Consider the following 15,625-nt stretch of genomic DNA (forward strand, 5'->3'; position numbering starts at 1 on the left):
TTCATACCGCAACTGAAGGTTGTATTTGTTGTCAGCCTAAACATTTCAATATCTTCACTTTGGAATGAAATCTCTACTCATTTATCATTTATTTTCTAACTGCTTGCTTTTTTACCTTTACCTCTAACACTCCTGGCTCTCTCTCCTTTTTATTCCCACTTGTCTTTCCTTCATGCTCTGCCTGCAGATCTCTGAAGAGGTGAGAACGTTAATTATGTTAAAAACTCGGAGAGACCCAGGCCTTTATTTTCATTTACCCAGTTACTAATCCACTAATTCCACCAGACAACAACCTGTTCATATAGGATGTTGTGCATGTAGATGGTCTGCAGAGGCTCAAACCCCTATGTTCCCTCCAGAGGGAGTTCCTCTCCCAACCCCCCCCCCCCCCCCCCCCCTGCCTGAAACACCTCCATTGGACTAATTGACATCCCTACCATGAAATCACTATGTAGCACTCACGCTACTATTGGCTTGCGCTCCAACACATTGTACGTTATAGACTAAGGGGCGGGACATCTCTAAGCGGTTCCAATCACAACAGAGCCGGCCAGCTAACCAATCAGAGCAGACTGGGCTCTGGTTTCAGACAGAGGGTGAAAAGAGGGGCTGCAGCACAGACAGCATGAGAACAATAAAGAGCTTTTTGAACATTAAAGCATGAAGACATGTCCCAGTAGAGACACTACATACTGATATGAACCTGAAAATTAGAATAACATGTCCTCTTTAAGTACCTCAAAACAGTATAGTACTTAAAGAGCAACTTCCAGGTTAAAGACACCTGTGAATAAATGTGTAGGAAAATGATGAATACACTAGATTTTCAAAGAAATATACAGAAATATACACTACAGTGACATCTGGCGTCGTTTTTGTAAGAAATGTTCACTTCCGCATAAAAAAGCCTCGGCACGTGACCTCCCGCGTGTGACGTAACACGGGGGACACAAGGGGGAGAGCGGCCGGTGTAACGTATTAATAAACATGGATCCCAATGCTAGTTTCGACACAGAAGACAAAGAAGAAGTTGAACATGAATATTCGAATGCATATGACGGACCACAACCTTATAATTGTGAGCCTGCTAGGCGTCCAAGAGACCAGGAGCAGCCAAGGATTAGAAGAAATAACGGCCATCGGAGAGAAATTGAGCCGTGGTGTGAGGAGAACCAGTGGAGAACTGGGGAGCTATCTTGGTGAGGGCCGGCGTTAGGAGAAAGGTTGTGGAGCCTCCGTTGATATGCCGTTGTAAATGGCTTGATGGAAAGCAGGTGTGTAGTCGGGGAGGGGGCACAGCTGATTGCAGCAGGTGAGTGGAGGTTGAGCCGGGAGCCAGGAGTGACAGCCACCACGCCCACACAAACAACACAGACAGGGGGAAACAAACAAACACAAAGGAGACGGCTGGAGCAGTACAGCCACCACAGCGTTACCTAATGCAATGTCTTACGGTGCCGTGTACCGGAGGGGAGAGAGAGAGAGAGCAGCGAAGGGGGGGGGGGAGGGGAGAGAGAAGTAATACGGTTTCCTGATAAAGCTGTGGAGAGTATGTGCTGCAGGGAGGTGGATGCACAACGCACCCAGGAACGAACGCTAGCTCCGGTCCTTTTTACTGTGGACTCGATGTCCTGACAGGCTGGTATTTGTGCAACCTGCACAAACACAATACTGCACCATGATTACAAATGGTGAAATACAATGTAAAACTACCGAAAAATACCAGCTCCTTAAAACACAACCGCTCTACTCAACGCAACTACTAACTATACCCGCGGTCAGAGAGCGGAGATGTTTCCCCTGCGTGATGTAATATGACGCGTTTGACGTATGACCTTAAAAAAAAGCCGTTTTTAAGAGCAGAGCTCAAAATTGCTCCTTTCCCTCTGAATTGCTGCCCTTATGTCTCGTAAAACATATCAAATCCTGCATTCACTTTTTTAATTGTAATTTTCAAGCAAGTCTAAGCATAAATGTAGAAAAAATAAAAACCTGCAAGATGCTCTTTAATTCCCTCCCTGCCCACAACTCTGACTCTTATTCAAATATCAGCTTTTATATAACAATTGTCCTTCATTTCTGACAAGTTCCTCTGCTCTGTATTGCAGCGATGCGGATGAGAAGCGCTCTGAGAGCCAGCCCTCTCTGTGTGGGGAGAGTAAGCTGGGCAGCGACGACTCTCTGGCGGAGTACGGCGACAGCGTGGACATCCAGTTCAACGAGGACGGGTCCTTCATCGGCCAGTACAGCAACCGAGGGCCCGCCCCCCCCGGGCACGAGAGCTCCGGCCCCGCCTCCCCGGACAACGGCGTCCCGCCTCCCCCCATCGCTCCGTCCATGTCCACCATCCTCGACCGGCCCAGCTAGACACACACACACACACACACACATTACAGAAAAACACACATTCACACTGCAAAACACAAAGGGACAGACCACTCCTGACTCCACTGCCTGCAATGTTATAGTGCAAACACACACACACACACACACACACGCACACACACACACACACACACACACACACACACACACACACACACACACACACACACACACACACACCGTCTCAATACATTCCACAGGTTTATGCAGTGCAGCTGTTTACAGGATGTCTTGCTTTTTCTACTCCAAGTTTACACACACACACACACACACACACACACACACACACACACACCACACACACACACACACACACACACACACACACACACACACACACACACACACACAGAAACACACTCACACCTACGAGCAAACACTTCCAATCAAAAAGCTCTTCACTCCAGAAAGATAGAACGAGGATTGCAGACCGTTCACCAGCTGTTTATCAAACATAGGAGTTGAATATGTCTATTAAGGCGGTTACAGTAACATTAGTAACAATTCGCCTGATAAAAACAAATCACAAGACTATTAAAATGTGGCTGTTTTGAACAATTGTTTAGCTTCTATCTCCAATAACTCAGCCCCCAGACCTCCAATAATAAGACCTTTATTCAAACGAAAAATAGACCAATGTCTTAAAGGTGTAGCATAAAGAATGTGTCTTGAAACTGGATCAGAAGTATATCCATGAAAGCTTCTGGTGTTGATCAACAACGCCATTACAGTTGAATTAGTTAAACGCAACCTTAAAATTACGGGAAAACTCTATCCCAAAATTTCAATTTCTTCAAAATAAAAGTTCCAAACAGCCGGTGCAACGCTTTAGGAGAGGAAGAGGGAGGCTGTTGTGATGAAGAGTGACTCAAAGAAAAGGGAAATCTCATCTCGTCTGACCAAAATGTCATCCATCTTGTACAAACATGTATTCCATTTCATTAACACATTCAAAGTCATATTCATCGTTTTTATATAAACACCACCACTTTGAGTTTTGTGTACGTCCTCGTCAACCGTCACCGCTCCGTGTCTTTCTTCGTGCTGTTTTTATATTTGTGTTTCTGTGCATGCGTCCGGGGAAGCGCTTTCTATTTATTGATGTCAGCGCGCCTCCCAAACCTAAGATGCACGCCCGTCGCCGAGGCTTTTCATAATTTGATATTTAGCGTATGAGTTTTATGACTGACTGTTACTGTGTTTGAGTGTGTGAGTGTGTGTGAGTGTGTGTGTTTGAGTGTGTGTGTGTGATTGCTCACCATCCCTGCTTTTACCTGCAGTGATGGGAGATCTGTTGCCTTAAGAGAGTCCAGCTGAGCGTCCTCTCCTCCTGTCTGTCCAATCCATCTGTCAATCATCAATTTTCCCACACACACACACACACACACACACACACACACACACACACACATACACACACACACACTCACTCACACACACTCACACTCACACACACACACACACACACACACACACACACACACACACACACACCCATCACCCTCCTGTTTGATCAGCAGTTGAAATGCAGGACCAACTTTCTACGGTGGCCCTGAAGGATCATAGACCTGCAAACACATAAAGACACACGCAAAGAGGAGACCAAAACCAAAACTGTTTCATTACATTCATGGAAATGAGCTTAAAAGTTAACGGCTTTAAAGGTCGAGTTGGGGTTGGAAAAATAATAGTTTACGGCGCTGAGGAAGGGGGTTAATATTCAGGGTAGAAAGTAATGTAAATATACAAAAATAAAAACTGATCAATATCAGTTTTTATAATGTATAAATTGTCAGGGCCACCGTAGAATGTGATTACAGAGAGAAACACACACACACACACACACACACACACACACACACACACACACACACATATACTGATGCATGCATGCATAAAGTGGAGGACAATGAAAACCACATGCAGGGCCGGTCCTCTGTAGCAAAACCATAAGGGACCCTCTGAAGCAGAGAGGAGGAAGAGGAGGAGAAAGAGAATCTGATGTATGGTTCTCTGAATGTAAATACAACTTTGAGAATGTCATTTTTTTATTTCCATTGCTTCTTTTATAAGAAGATCAAATTGTAATTGTTTTTTATTATTATCTGTTGCTCTGTTTGGTTTTGTATCATAACCCCCCCCCCCCCCCCCCCCAGCATTATGTTTTCCTCTTGTGTCACATTTAGTAGTCCAGAGACATTTAGAGGAACCTAGAATCCATTTCTTTATAGCGCTTAGAAATGCAGCAGATAATATTCATTACTAAAAGTCATAAATGTTAGCATTTATCCACGTCGCCATGGCAGTGCTGTTTAATGAGGACGGATCAGTCTCAATACTAAGAGGGTTTATTTTTGTGGCTCCGCTTTGCAAGATAAACTTAATCTGAAAGATGCAGGATTACCAGGCAGGAAGTTCTCGTGTGATTTTGGACCCAGAGCAGAAGTTTGTTTTGAATGTTTGTGGAGCAGAGAATGACAGGAGGCGCCGATGGGTTCATTCACACACTTATTATTTTCTGTTTATATTTCTGTCAAAGAATTCCATCCAAAACCAACAATGTATATGTCCGTCTCAATACTTCCTGTCAGTGGCTTTCAGCTTTATCTCTTTGGTTCCTCCAGTCATGTTTAAAGACACAAATACTCAGCTTTCAATGTGTGTGGAATTCCATAAAAGGAATCATTTAAATTTGCAAAAACAAATATATCGTTTCTTCGTCTAAAACTTCAGCAATTTCCTAATTCCTATTTGTTGGGGACTATTTTCAGTGGCGGATTAATCCACATTCGGTGCTCTAGTGATTCATTGTGGGAGCAGGACGGTGTGTGTGTGGTATTGACTCAACTGCAGTGTGTGTGTGTTCACGGTAATTAAGGAACATCTCACCCTATGGTTCAATGAGGCTCAGTTATGTGGTTTTATATTTTCAATCAACAATGGAGCTCTATGGAACAATAAGGAGATATCTCCAGCTTGTACACACACACAATACCTGTTAGTGGTGATATTCATTGAACTCGCTTTCAAAAACCTTCTGAATTGTCGGCAGTTAAAAAGCGAAGTGTTTTTAACTCAGCCAAATTCATGATAAAGCTCTGTTGTTTATCAATTCTAATGTTTCTGTCTCCATAAAAAACGAGATTAAAAGACATTATTAAATCACAGCCAACTGTGCAGCGTATCTGAGTATTTGGGCTTTTAAAATGAATACCACAAAGTGATTTTGGGCGAGAAAGGCACTGTAATAACCTGCATCGAGGGTTAAAAAGGAGAAAAAGAGTTTACAAATGTAGCCGACTTAGTGGTGACATGTTGGGGTCCCATCACCACAATGATTGGACAGGATGTTTACCTTTCCATTTCCTGTTTGTGTTAAACCAACCTGTGAAACAAAATGCCAAATGAACAATAACCTCCTCCATTCATCTCAGTGTAATAACCCACAGTCTGGACATGTTGCAATGTTGGACGTCTGGACCCGCCTCCTGCCTGTCTCTATGCTCCTGATGCTGTCTGTCTCTGTCGCAGCCTTCTTTTATACATATAAACACCTTGGGGGAAAAAAAAATACAACATAAAAACTAGAAAAATATATAAAAAAAGACAAAAAAAATGTAGGTATAAATAATAACAATACTGCTATAGATAACAACAACAACAATGCTATGTGAGCAATGACATCATCAGTGAGTAACAATGAATTAATCAGTATCACAGGATCCAGCAGGGACAGGATTACACTGGACACGGGAGGGAGTGTGTGTGTGGCGGTGGTTCAAACACACACATTAACAGATGGGGTGGGGGGGTGTATTGCAATATTAAAGTGTGCTGATGTTGTACCTGCTTGTTGCATTGTGCGCTGTACTGTATCTGACAACTAACCCCAGACTGTCAACTAATAAATAAACATGGACTACTACGCATATCCTGAACAAAACAGATGCTTCTGTTCTTTGTGTGTGTGTGTGTGTGTGTGTGTGTGTGTGTGTGTGTGTGTGTGTGTGTGTGTGTGTGTGTGTGTGTGTGTGTGTGTGTGTGTGTGTGTGTGTGTGTGTGTGTGTGTGTGTGTGTGTGTGTGTGTGTGTGTGTGTGTGTGTGTGTGTGTGTGTGTGTGTGTGTGTGTGTGTGTGTGTGTGTGTGTGTGTGTGTGAACATCAATGTCTTTGGGAACCAGTTTAAGTTTTAGACCCTTGGAATGAGGGTCAAAAACGAGTTTTTGAAATAGGTGTTGTAAGAGTTACTTTAGATCCATAGTGATTGTATAACCCAGGGGCGTCAAACTCAAGGCCCGGGGGCCAAATCCGGCCTGCAAATTCATTTTATGTGGCCCCGCAAGAGCTTGCAAAGAATATAATACGTTTATTATACGGTTACATTCCACTTTACAGAAGCAGGTTGCCCATAAACTACATGTCCCACAATGCATCTCGTTTTGTGACATGCACACTGAAGAGACTTGCAATTATTGGCCCTGGACTTCTGCTTTCAGACGTAGTTAATTACTAAGTTATTATCCTTTCTCATAATAATCCAATTCAGAGGCAATAATGTAATATAATACATTATTTTTAATATCTATATTTTATATATTATATAATTTCAACCGGCCCTTTGAGTGCAACCTCTATGCAAATGTGGCCCGTGATGAAGTTGAGTTTGACACCCCTGGTATAACCTATAGTAGATGGAGGTCAACTTGTCCACAGTTTTTAGGAGCAGTAAAGAGTCCCAGCATTGGATTAAAGCAATGTGGCAGCAGATGGGTCCCAATTTGAGGGTGTCCTATATTCCTCTTTACATCCAATGTATTGTGTTCACACAACCAACATATTTGCAGTCACAAAAGAGTTTGGACTTAAACGTTTAAGTTCAGTTTAGGGTAGTTACACAACCAACATATTTGCAGTCACAAAAGAGTTTGGACTTAAACGTTTAAGTTCAGTTTAGGGTAGTTTAATATGTGTTTTTGAATGTTGAATCTTAATATGAAATGTTACTGAAACAGTCAAATGCAATGATATAAACTATAGTGAAGTGGAACGGTATAAAATGGAAATATTTAAGTACACGTACACGTACATCAAGATTATACTTGATGGACTTACTTTCACTGAGAGAGAGATAAAGTGTCTGAAGAAAAGGGAATGCAGTGGAACAGGAAACTGTCTCTCTCTCACATGTCTAAAAATATCTTCCTGCAGATCTGATCAAATGTGACCTTAGAAACTCTTTGGGCTCTTTCATAACTCATCTTCTGTTTCTATGTCTGACGCAAAACTCTTGAGGTAAATGTTATGAGGTCGGATCTTGAACATTTAAAACAAAAAAACACAAGTCTGGACTGGCGGATAAACGCAGCAGCTGAGAGAAAAGGTATTTTAGCCTGCAGCCTCCTAAGGTCACTGTGATAAGAACATATCCCTACAAGATGGCGACACCCAAAAAGCCATTTATAAACTTAAGCAAGGCAAGGCAAGTTTATTTATATAGCACATTTCAACACAAGGCAATTCAAAGTGCTTTACAAAAATGAAAGACATTAATAGTATAAGAAACATATTATGAAAGGGCATTTAAAAACACTCCTTTAAAAGCAAAGATGCATGAATCACAGTTACAGTGTAATGTGAGATACACACATCTGAACGAACCCCCCTTTGGATAATCTGACCCCATGGTACCTTTTAGTTTTCGCCGAAACTATTCCTCTTTTTTATTTTTAAATGCACATAGTTACGTTTACCTTCTCTTCCCATAGGACTTTTTTGGCATCCTCCGCGAACCAGGGTCTTGAAACCAAAACGGCACACGTGAGGGACTTTAACCCCAATAATGACTTTAACTACCTTTGGGGGGACTCAACACAAGGCAATTCAAAGCGCTTTACAAAAACAAAACAAAAAACCTTAAGGGTGACTTTCTCCACAGTCTATCTTAAACACACACATTTTATAGACAACATCCCAGGGTGCAAACAAATGTGTCAGATATAACTTTTTATCCTCAAATCACAATGTGAAACTGCACTATGGTTATCCACATTTCAGAATCAGAGTACTATATTAATCCCTGGTGGAGAAGTTTGGTAAATAACGTTTAACCCAATTGTAAGTTGGAGTGCCCCTTTAAGTTTTTCTGTGACGCTGTCAATGCATCCTAAACGTTATACAACCAATGAATGAACATGACAGAAATAATGTGTCCTATGAGACACACACACAAACACACACACACACACACACACACACACACACACACACACACACACACAAACACACACACACACACACACACACACACACACACGCAAAGAGAGACAGAGGAGCAGTTTGCAGCAACAGAGCTCCCTGCAGGAAGGACACAGAGGCGTGGTGGATGATGGGAATATGTATTTGCACAATCACAAGTTGGATGGGTTACCTAAAGGAAGAGTAACAAGGAGTTAAACCTGGAGGACTAGTTCCTGACGCAGACGGTGTGTGTGTGTGCGTGCGTGCGTGTGTGTGTGTGTTTCAGGAGAACTGCTAAACCAGAGGGAACACACTGAGGACGAGGACAAACATTTTAAGGACTTAGCAGGCTGCAACTTGCCCGTATCAACCCGCCATCACACGGCGTCTGGGCGGAGGCAGCGACATACACATCTACCCAATGACACATGCACACACGCACACACATAACATAATAACATAATATAGCATAACACATTCTGCCTGGAATAGATTTGGAGAATGAACGGAGCTATGGTTACGCAAGACGGGAAGGAGCCGCAGGGGGGCGCGATGAGGGCGCTCCGCTTCCAGCGTCCGCACGGTGAGTGATAGCGACACACACACACACACACACACACACACACACACACACACACACACACACACACACACTCACACTGCTGACAGGGTCGCATGTCCATGTCAAACGAGCAACTTGGTTATGCAATCAGCTACACACATTAACACAAACACAGTCACACACACTTCCTCTTATGTATTTAAGGGCCATGCATACAAAACAAAAAGAAGAGACAAATGATGTCCCAATAGCTACTAGCTAACTTGCAGTCCCTAGGCATTCCCTCATTGTATTGCCAAATAACATAATCTAGTGCTGTAACTGGCATCTATTCTAGTGCAATTATTACGTTTATTGAGGTTGATTTATAACATGAATTGTGGTGGAATAACTCCATTCATGCATTCATAACATGTATTTTAGTGTAGTGATTACATTTGTTATTGGGCAAAAAATAAATGTAATGTATCAGTTACAATTATTACATTGATTCTAGTGCAATAACTACATTTTCAACAGACACACAAAACAATACATAGTTTCTCAAATGTAGAATAACATATAACACAACACACACGCACACTTTATCTGTGTATCAGCGTGGGAGAGAAAGAGTGTGTGTGCGCATGTGCGACGCCATCACGCAAACTGTTGATCACTGTCATTGATTCACGAGCACAGCCACATGACATGACACCCCCTCGCACCCCCACTGGCATGACAAGGCAACATTAAACCCTCATCACCATGGTTCACTGTGCAGCATTATGTAAGTGTGTGTGAGCTGCCTGACATACAGGACATCATGTGCCGCCCGTGGTGCGGCGCGGAGGTGTCGTGTGTCCCCCTCCGCGCCGGACAGGAAGTAGTCCGGGGACAGCTTCACGCTAACGGACGCATGGCTGCACTGAGGGGGATTCAGGGATTTATTTTGGGATAGGGGAGAATTGTGCAACCGGGGGAGAGATCCACGTGTGTGTTTGAGTTTCTGCGTGAAGAAACACATGGAGTTCAGGAAGAGATGGACACAGGGGCGGCGCGTGCGGTGTCACAGCACAGGTGAGAGCTGTACTGGCAGCTGCAAGAGCAGACCGATCAGTGACCTGCGGTCTCTCGCTCGCTCACACAAACACACAAACACACGCGCACACACGCACACACACACGCACACGCACACACACACACACACACACACACACACACACACACACACACACACCCTACTTTGTACTAAATGTTGTAACACGCCACCTCAATGTCAGTTGTTTTTGTGTTGTTTTGTTATATAAAAACATGTAGGCTAAGTGTGAAGCCCAGGCTGAGATGACCCCAAAGTCATTGAGGGATTAACTGATATCTGAATGCTCTGACAGAAAAAGAGGAAAATCTGTGATGCTGTTTGTACTTCTTTGTTTGCGTTCATAATGATTTTTTTAAATCCAGGCCTGAGGGGACAGGCTGTCAGTGCTCCCAACTTGGTTCCTTTCTCTCTTGATTAGATTACTTTTGAACAGCTAATGCTGTTAGTGTTAGCTGTTTTTTATTGAATAAGGGTTAAATACATTGGGCAGCAGTCCAGCACCTCTTTTCACTCTCTGTCAGCTGGGTTTATTAAGATTAAAGGGGCCCCATTTTCAGCTTCATATATCTTGTGACATGTCTCTTTAATGTTCAAAAAGCTCTTTATTTTTCTCATACTGCCTGTGCTGCAGCACTTCTTTTCACCCTCTGTCTGAAACCAGAGCCCAGTCTGCTCTGATTGGTCAACAGTTTGGAGATGTCCCGCCCCTTAACCTATCACGTACACTGTGTTGGAGCACTAGCAATAGCAGCGTGAGTGCTACATAGTGATGCCACTATGTGTCGGAGAGAAATGTATCTCTGGAGGGAACTTTGGGATTTGAGCCTTTACAGACCTTTTACATGCACTAAAACCTGTTTAACAAACTACAGGAAAGGGAAACTCCTAAAAGCATAATAGTGACTCTTTATTTCACCACTGACTTCATCTGACAGATTCATAAAGGAGCTGCTCAGCATGATTTTTACCAGGGTGTCCTCACTTATTGTTTGCTGAGGCAAAGTCTACTGTTGCCCTTTGTGATAGGTGGATATGAGTTTGTTCTGGGCTTTAATGGCTCAGTTAAAGTGATTGACAGGTTAAACAACCAGTCAGAGGTGCTCAATCATGTCAGCTGACTCTCAAACTCCTCCCATACCGACATCGTGGTAAAGAGTTCAAAATCTGTGTGCTCACCTGAAGCGCTGCTTTTTATCTGGCCCTCCTGTCACACACACACATACATACACACACATACACAGAAGGAGAGGTTTAATACACACACACACACACACATACACAGAAAGAGAGGTTTAATACACACACACACACACACACACACACACACACACACACACACACACACACACACACACACACACTCTCACTTGTTAAAGTCATGTCAAAAAAACTCACTCAAAATCCTCTGGAGAAGACCTGGGGGCCATGGATGAAAAGCAGGCTGAGCCAACGCAGAGGCTGTGAGTACACACACACACACACACACACACACACACACACACACACACACACACCACGGAAACACACATGGAAACCACATTGTTTGCGGTTTGTCTCAGTTTGACAAGTTCATTCCTGTGCATTATAGGGGGTGTCAGAGCGTTTTAACAGCAGTGTGAGAGTTTCGTTTTTTTGTTGAGTTGAGAGGACTTCTCCACAGCGTCGCTCTGTGAGAGACCGGAGGGACGTTCACCCCAAAAGTTCACCATGAGAGCACGATTACACCTCTTTCTGCCAACTAATGTGATGATCATATCCCACACTTTCACATGATTATGCCGATGATGCGGCCATCTTTGTACACGGGAAAAACACTGAAATGATCTCATCCTGTCTCTCAAAAGCTTTGGACAAGGTTCAACATGGCTGAACAACATTTGCTTACAGTTAAATGCAAAAAAAACAGTATGCATGATGTTCAGTAAACGAACAGTCAAAATCGAAGGATCCAACGTGTTTTTAAACGGAGCAGCATTAGAACTAGTCCCCCACTTCAAGTATCTTGGAGTCATTCTGGACTCGAACTTGACTTTTAAGAAACATATCAAGAAAGTATCCAATACCGTTAAATTCAACTTGCAACATTTTAAACAAATCAGACCTTTCTTAACTGTCAAGTGTCAATGCTGCAAAGTCATACCTCCACTGTATGATTCTATCCCACATTGAATACTGGTCCTTTGCTTGTGCCACAAACCTTAAACCGATAGAACAGCTGTACAAGAGAGCTATCACAGTGTTTGACAGAAAGCCAAATTCATACCACCACTGTACCATCCTTGAGAAACACAATTTCTTGAGTTTTGACCATTTTAAGTCTTTTAAAAGTATGTGTTTTTTAATAAATGTTTACATGGACTGGCCCCCCTCCCTTAGGAGGACGCTGCACTAGGTCAGAAACCAGAGGAGAGTGTGAAGTCCACCGTAGACGGACGGACAGCTCTTTGAGAAATAGCCTCCCAACTGAGATACGGGATTGTCCCACTCTCAATAGCTTTAAAGGTCAACCCAAAGAATGGTTGAGAAACAAACAGACGTGCAATCACCGTTAAAGGCACTTTAACACAGGAGTATCTCCTCTTGCACCTTATATGTCGTAGCTGCTACATTGTACTGCCATGTGATTAATGCTTGTATATGCTGCTCTTGCTCTTCCTGCATATCATGTATTTATTTTTGCTAAGTATATAAATGTCATGTTCTTATATGTTGTATGTGACGGGACTACGGATGGAAATTAGCTCAAAGCTCAAATCCGGCTCATTTACACTTGTAAGCATTATTTTGTTTTAAAGTGTTCATCAATGTCCCGGTTCAAATAAACAAATAAACGATTAAATGAAATGACATACTCTCTGTGCCAGATGATGGAATATGATAATGCTTTAACTAATATTTATCATAAACTGTGGTGGAAGATGTACTCAAATCAGCTTCTTGAGTAAAAAATACTTGATTACAATGATTGGCAACAAAAAGTAATAATTTTGCAGTAAAATGTCTCATGGGACCGTTTGTTGCGTATTGTGTTTGTCTGAATACCCGCAGTATATCTCGCATACTACTGGACTCATCAACCTCATCTTTTTGGTGCTCATTATGGTCACTCCAACTTTTTTTTTATTGAGTGTTTAAAATCATCATTGCTAACTCCTCTTTGCTGGCCAGGAGGGGCCACATGTATCACAACTGCTTTATTTTCAAAGGGCATTTAAGTGTTCCTCTGCTACCAGTGTTTGTGCTAAGCTAACCAGCTGCTGGATGTCTCATCATGTTAAATATACAGATCGAAAAAGTAGTATCGATATATTTGGCCTTGAACACAACTCTTAAGACTTCTAATTTACATTGTATGCAGCAGGTTATCTATCCCAAGTTGGTGGTTTACATCCCGGCACCATCAATGATGAACTTCAGTGGAAAATCAACATGTCTTCAGGTGTTTTAACACTGTGTGTGTGTGTGTGTGTGTGTGTGTGTGTGTGTGTGTGTGTGTGTGTGTGTGTGTGTGTGTGTGTGTGTGTGTGTGTGTGTGTGTGTGTGTGTGTGTGTGTGTGTGTGTGTGTGTGTTTGTTCAGCCTCGGTGCCTCAGTTCACCAACTCCCCCACCATGATAGTGATGGTGGGGCTCCCGGCCAGAGGAAAGACCTACATCTCAAAAAAACTCACCAGATACCTGAACTGGATTGGAGTTACAACGAAAGGTATCACCTGACGAGATTACACTGAAACTCACACTCACTATCTCACACTCAACATATAAACATCTTTTATTGTGCATTATTTAATCTTTAACGAGAGATTCTGGGCACCCGAACTGTCAATAAGTGACAGAAATGTACCTGTTCATTTATGCAAAACACATTAAAATGTTTTTGTTTTACACTCAACTCTTCTCACCCTCTGTCTGAAACTTCCTCTGGAGGAAACTTTGGGCTTGTAGCCTTTGCAGACCATGTACATGCACAAAAACCTATATAACAAACTACAGGAAAGGAAAAAAAAAAAAAAGCATGGTAGGGCCTCTTTAACACTAGAACCGTCAGAGGTCGCTGTATACCTAAAACCGCCAACGGGTCAAATTTACCCGCTATTGATTTTCAAGGTACAATGTTCTTTTATTTATCATTCAAGAACAATGAGTTTTGATCGCACAGGGATGAAACTTATACCAATAGAATCTGTGGACTCTCAGCTTTTCCTACGATATAGTTTGTGCAGATAGCATGAAGTATAAAATATCGCTACCGTGAGTTATGTGCAAAGTCTCTCTCTCTCTCTCTCTCTCTCTCTCTCTCTCTCTCTCTCTCTCTCTCTCTCTCTATCTATCTATCTATCTATATGGAACCGCAGTAGACAAAAGGCGTTGCTATAGCAACACGTCATGTTTACGCTGCATTTTCTATGAGGTAAATATTACCCGCTGGCGGATATAGGTATAAATGGCATTTTTTTCAATCTGACTTCATATTGACCCTTTTTAACGACAGAAGGTGCTACATAACACACTTTCAGGAAAAGTCACGGAATGGGAGACTTTAATATTTTATTGAAAAAAAGTTACATACAATAAAAAAAAACAGCTGCGGGTAAAATTGACCCGTTGGCGGTTCTAGTGTTAAATATGTTGTGGTCACGACAAGAATGTGCAAAATGTCTCATAACTAAATATCAACAATAACAATGATATACTGGGCTGGCTAGTTAAGCCTATACATGTATTTGTGATGCTTTTATCTGTCTTTATTTGTATTGATTTGTTTTATTTTGTATTAACGTTAGCTATTATAGACACGGTATAGTGCTTGAATATTAACAAGGCCAGGGACAAGTGGAATTTCTTTGGTACAATGTTTTAAAGGTTGTCGTAATTTTTCCGAAGTTCTCTTGATTTGATATACATTTAGATTTATGTCAACATAAACTCTGACTTCTAGCCCCAGGTTTATGTGTTTGGTATATCTATGATTGTCTTGCACAGTAACCTACGTGTGTTTTTGACAAATACCCATCTCTTTAATTCTCTCTCAGTGTTTAATGTGGGTCAGTACAGAAGAGATGCGACGCGCTCCTACAACAGCTTCGAGTTCTTCAGACCAGACAACGAGGAGGCCATGAAGATACGCAAGTATGAACCTTCCTCTTCCGACACTGTTCCGCTTCATATGTCCCATCTCCTTGAGTATAAAACATTTCATTATGTATGACATTCTAGATCAGACTAGATTTTGCATTATTAATGTTTTTTTCTATTTCTATCCGATCCCAGGTCCTGTGCCATCGCTGCTCTGAAAGACGTCTGTGATTACTTCACCAGAGAGCTGGGGCAGGTCGTGGTGAGAGAAATACACCATCAATAAC

The 15,625-nt window shown here is 42.3% G+C and overlaps 2 protein-coding genes across 6 annotated transcripts in view; both read left to right on the plus strand.

Annotated features, from left to right (window-relative positions):
* The window catches only part of LOC307036201 (neural cell adhesion molecule L1.1-like), a 59,809-nt gene extending 53,481 nt beyond the window's left edge, over positions 1-6,328 (plus strand). For all 3 annotated transcript variants that reach the window (XM_079676282.1, XM_079676283.1, XM_079676284.1), the window contains one exon: positions 2,109-6,328. In XM_079676282.1, coding sequence (XP_079532408.1) covers positions 2,109-2,367 — 259 coding nt within the window. In that variant the 3' untranslated portion in view covers positions 2,368-6,328. The remainder of the gene's footprint in view (positions 1-2,108) is intronic.
* A 2,358-nt stretch (positions 6,329-8,686) lies between these two features.
* LOC307036208 (6-phosphofructo-2-kinase/fructose-2,6-bisphosphatase-like) overlaps positions 8,687-15,625 on the plus strand; it is a 24,064-nt gene continuing 17,125 nt past the window's right edge. The window contains exons 1-4 of one of the 3 annotated variants that reach the window (XM_079676295.1): positions 8,687-9,204; positions 13,843-13,968; positions 15,296-15,392; positions 15,534-15,600. In XM_079676295.1, the coding sequence (XP_079532421.1) occupies positions 9,123-9,204; positions 13,843-13,968; positions 15,296-15,392; positions 15,534-15,600 (372 nt within the window). In that variant the 5' untranslated portion in view covers positions 8,687-9,122. Of the gene's footprint in view, positions 9,205-9,236; positions 10,243-10,345; positions 11,725-13,842; positions 13,969-15,295; positions 15,393-15,533; positions 15,601-15,625 lie in introns of those variants that run through there. The other 2 variants (XM_079676297.1, XM_079676296.1) reach the window with 2 other exon arrangements.

Source organism: Notothenia rossii (genome assembly GCF_949606895.1).
Source record: "Notothenia rossii genome assembly, chromosome: 4".
Taxonomy (NCBI): Eukaryota; Metazoa; Chordata; class Actinopteri; order Perciformes; family Nototheniidae; genus Notothenia; species Notothenia rossii.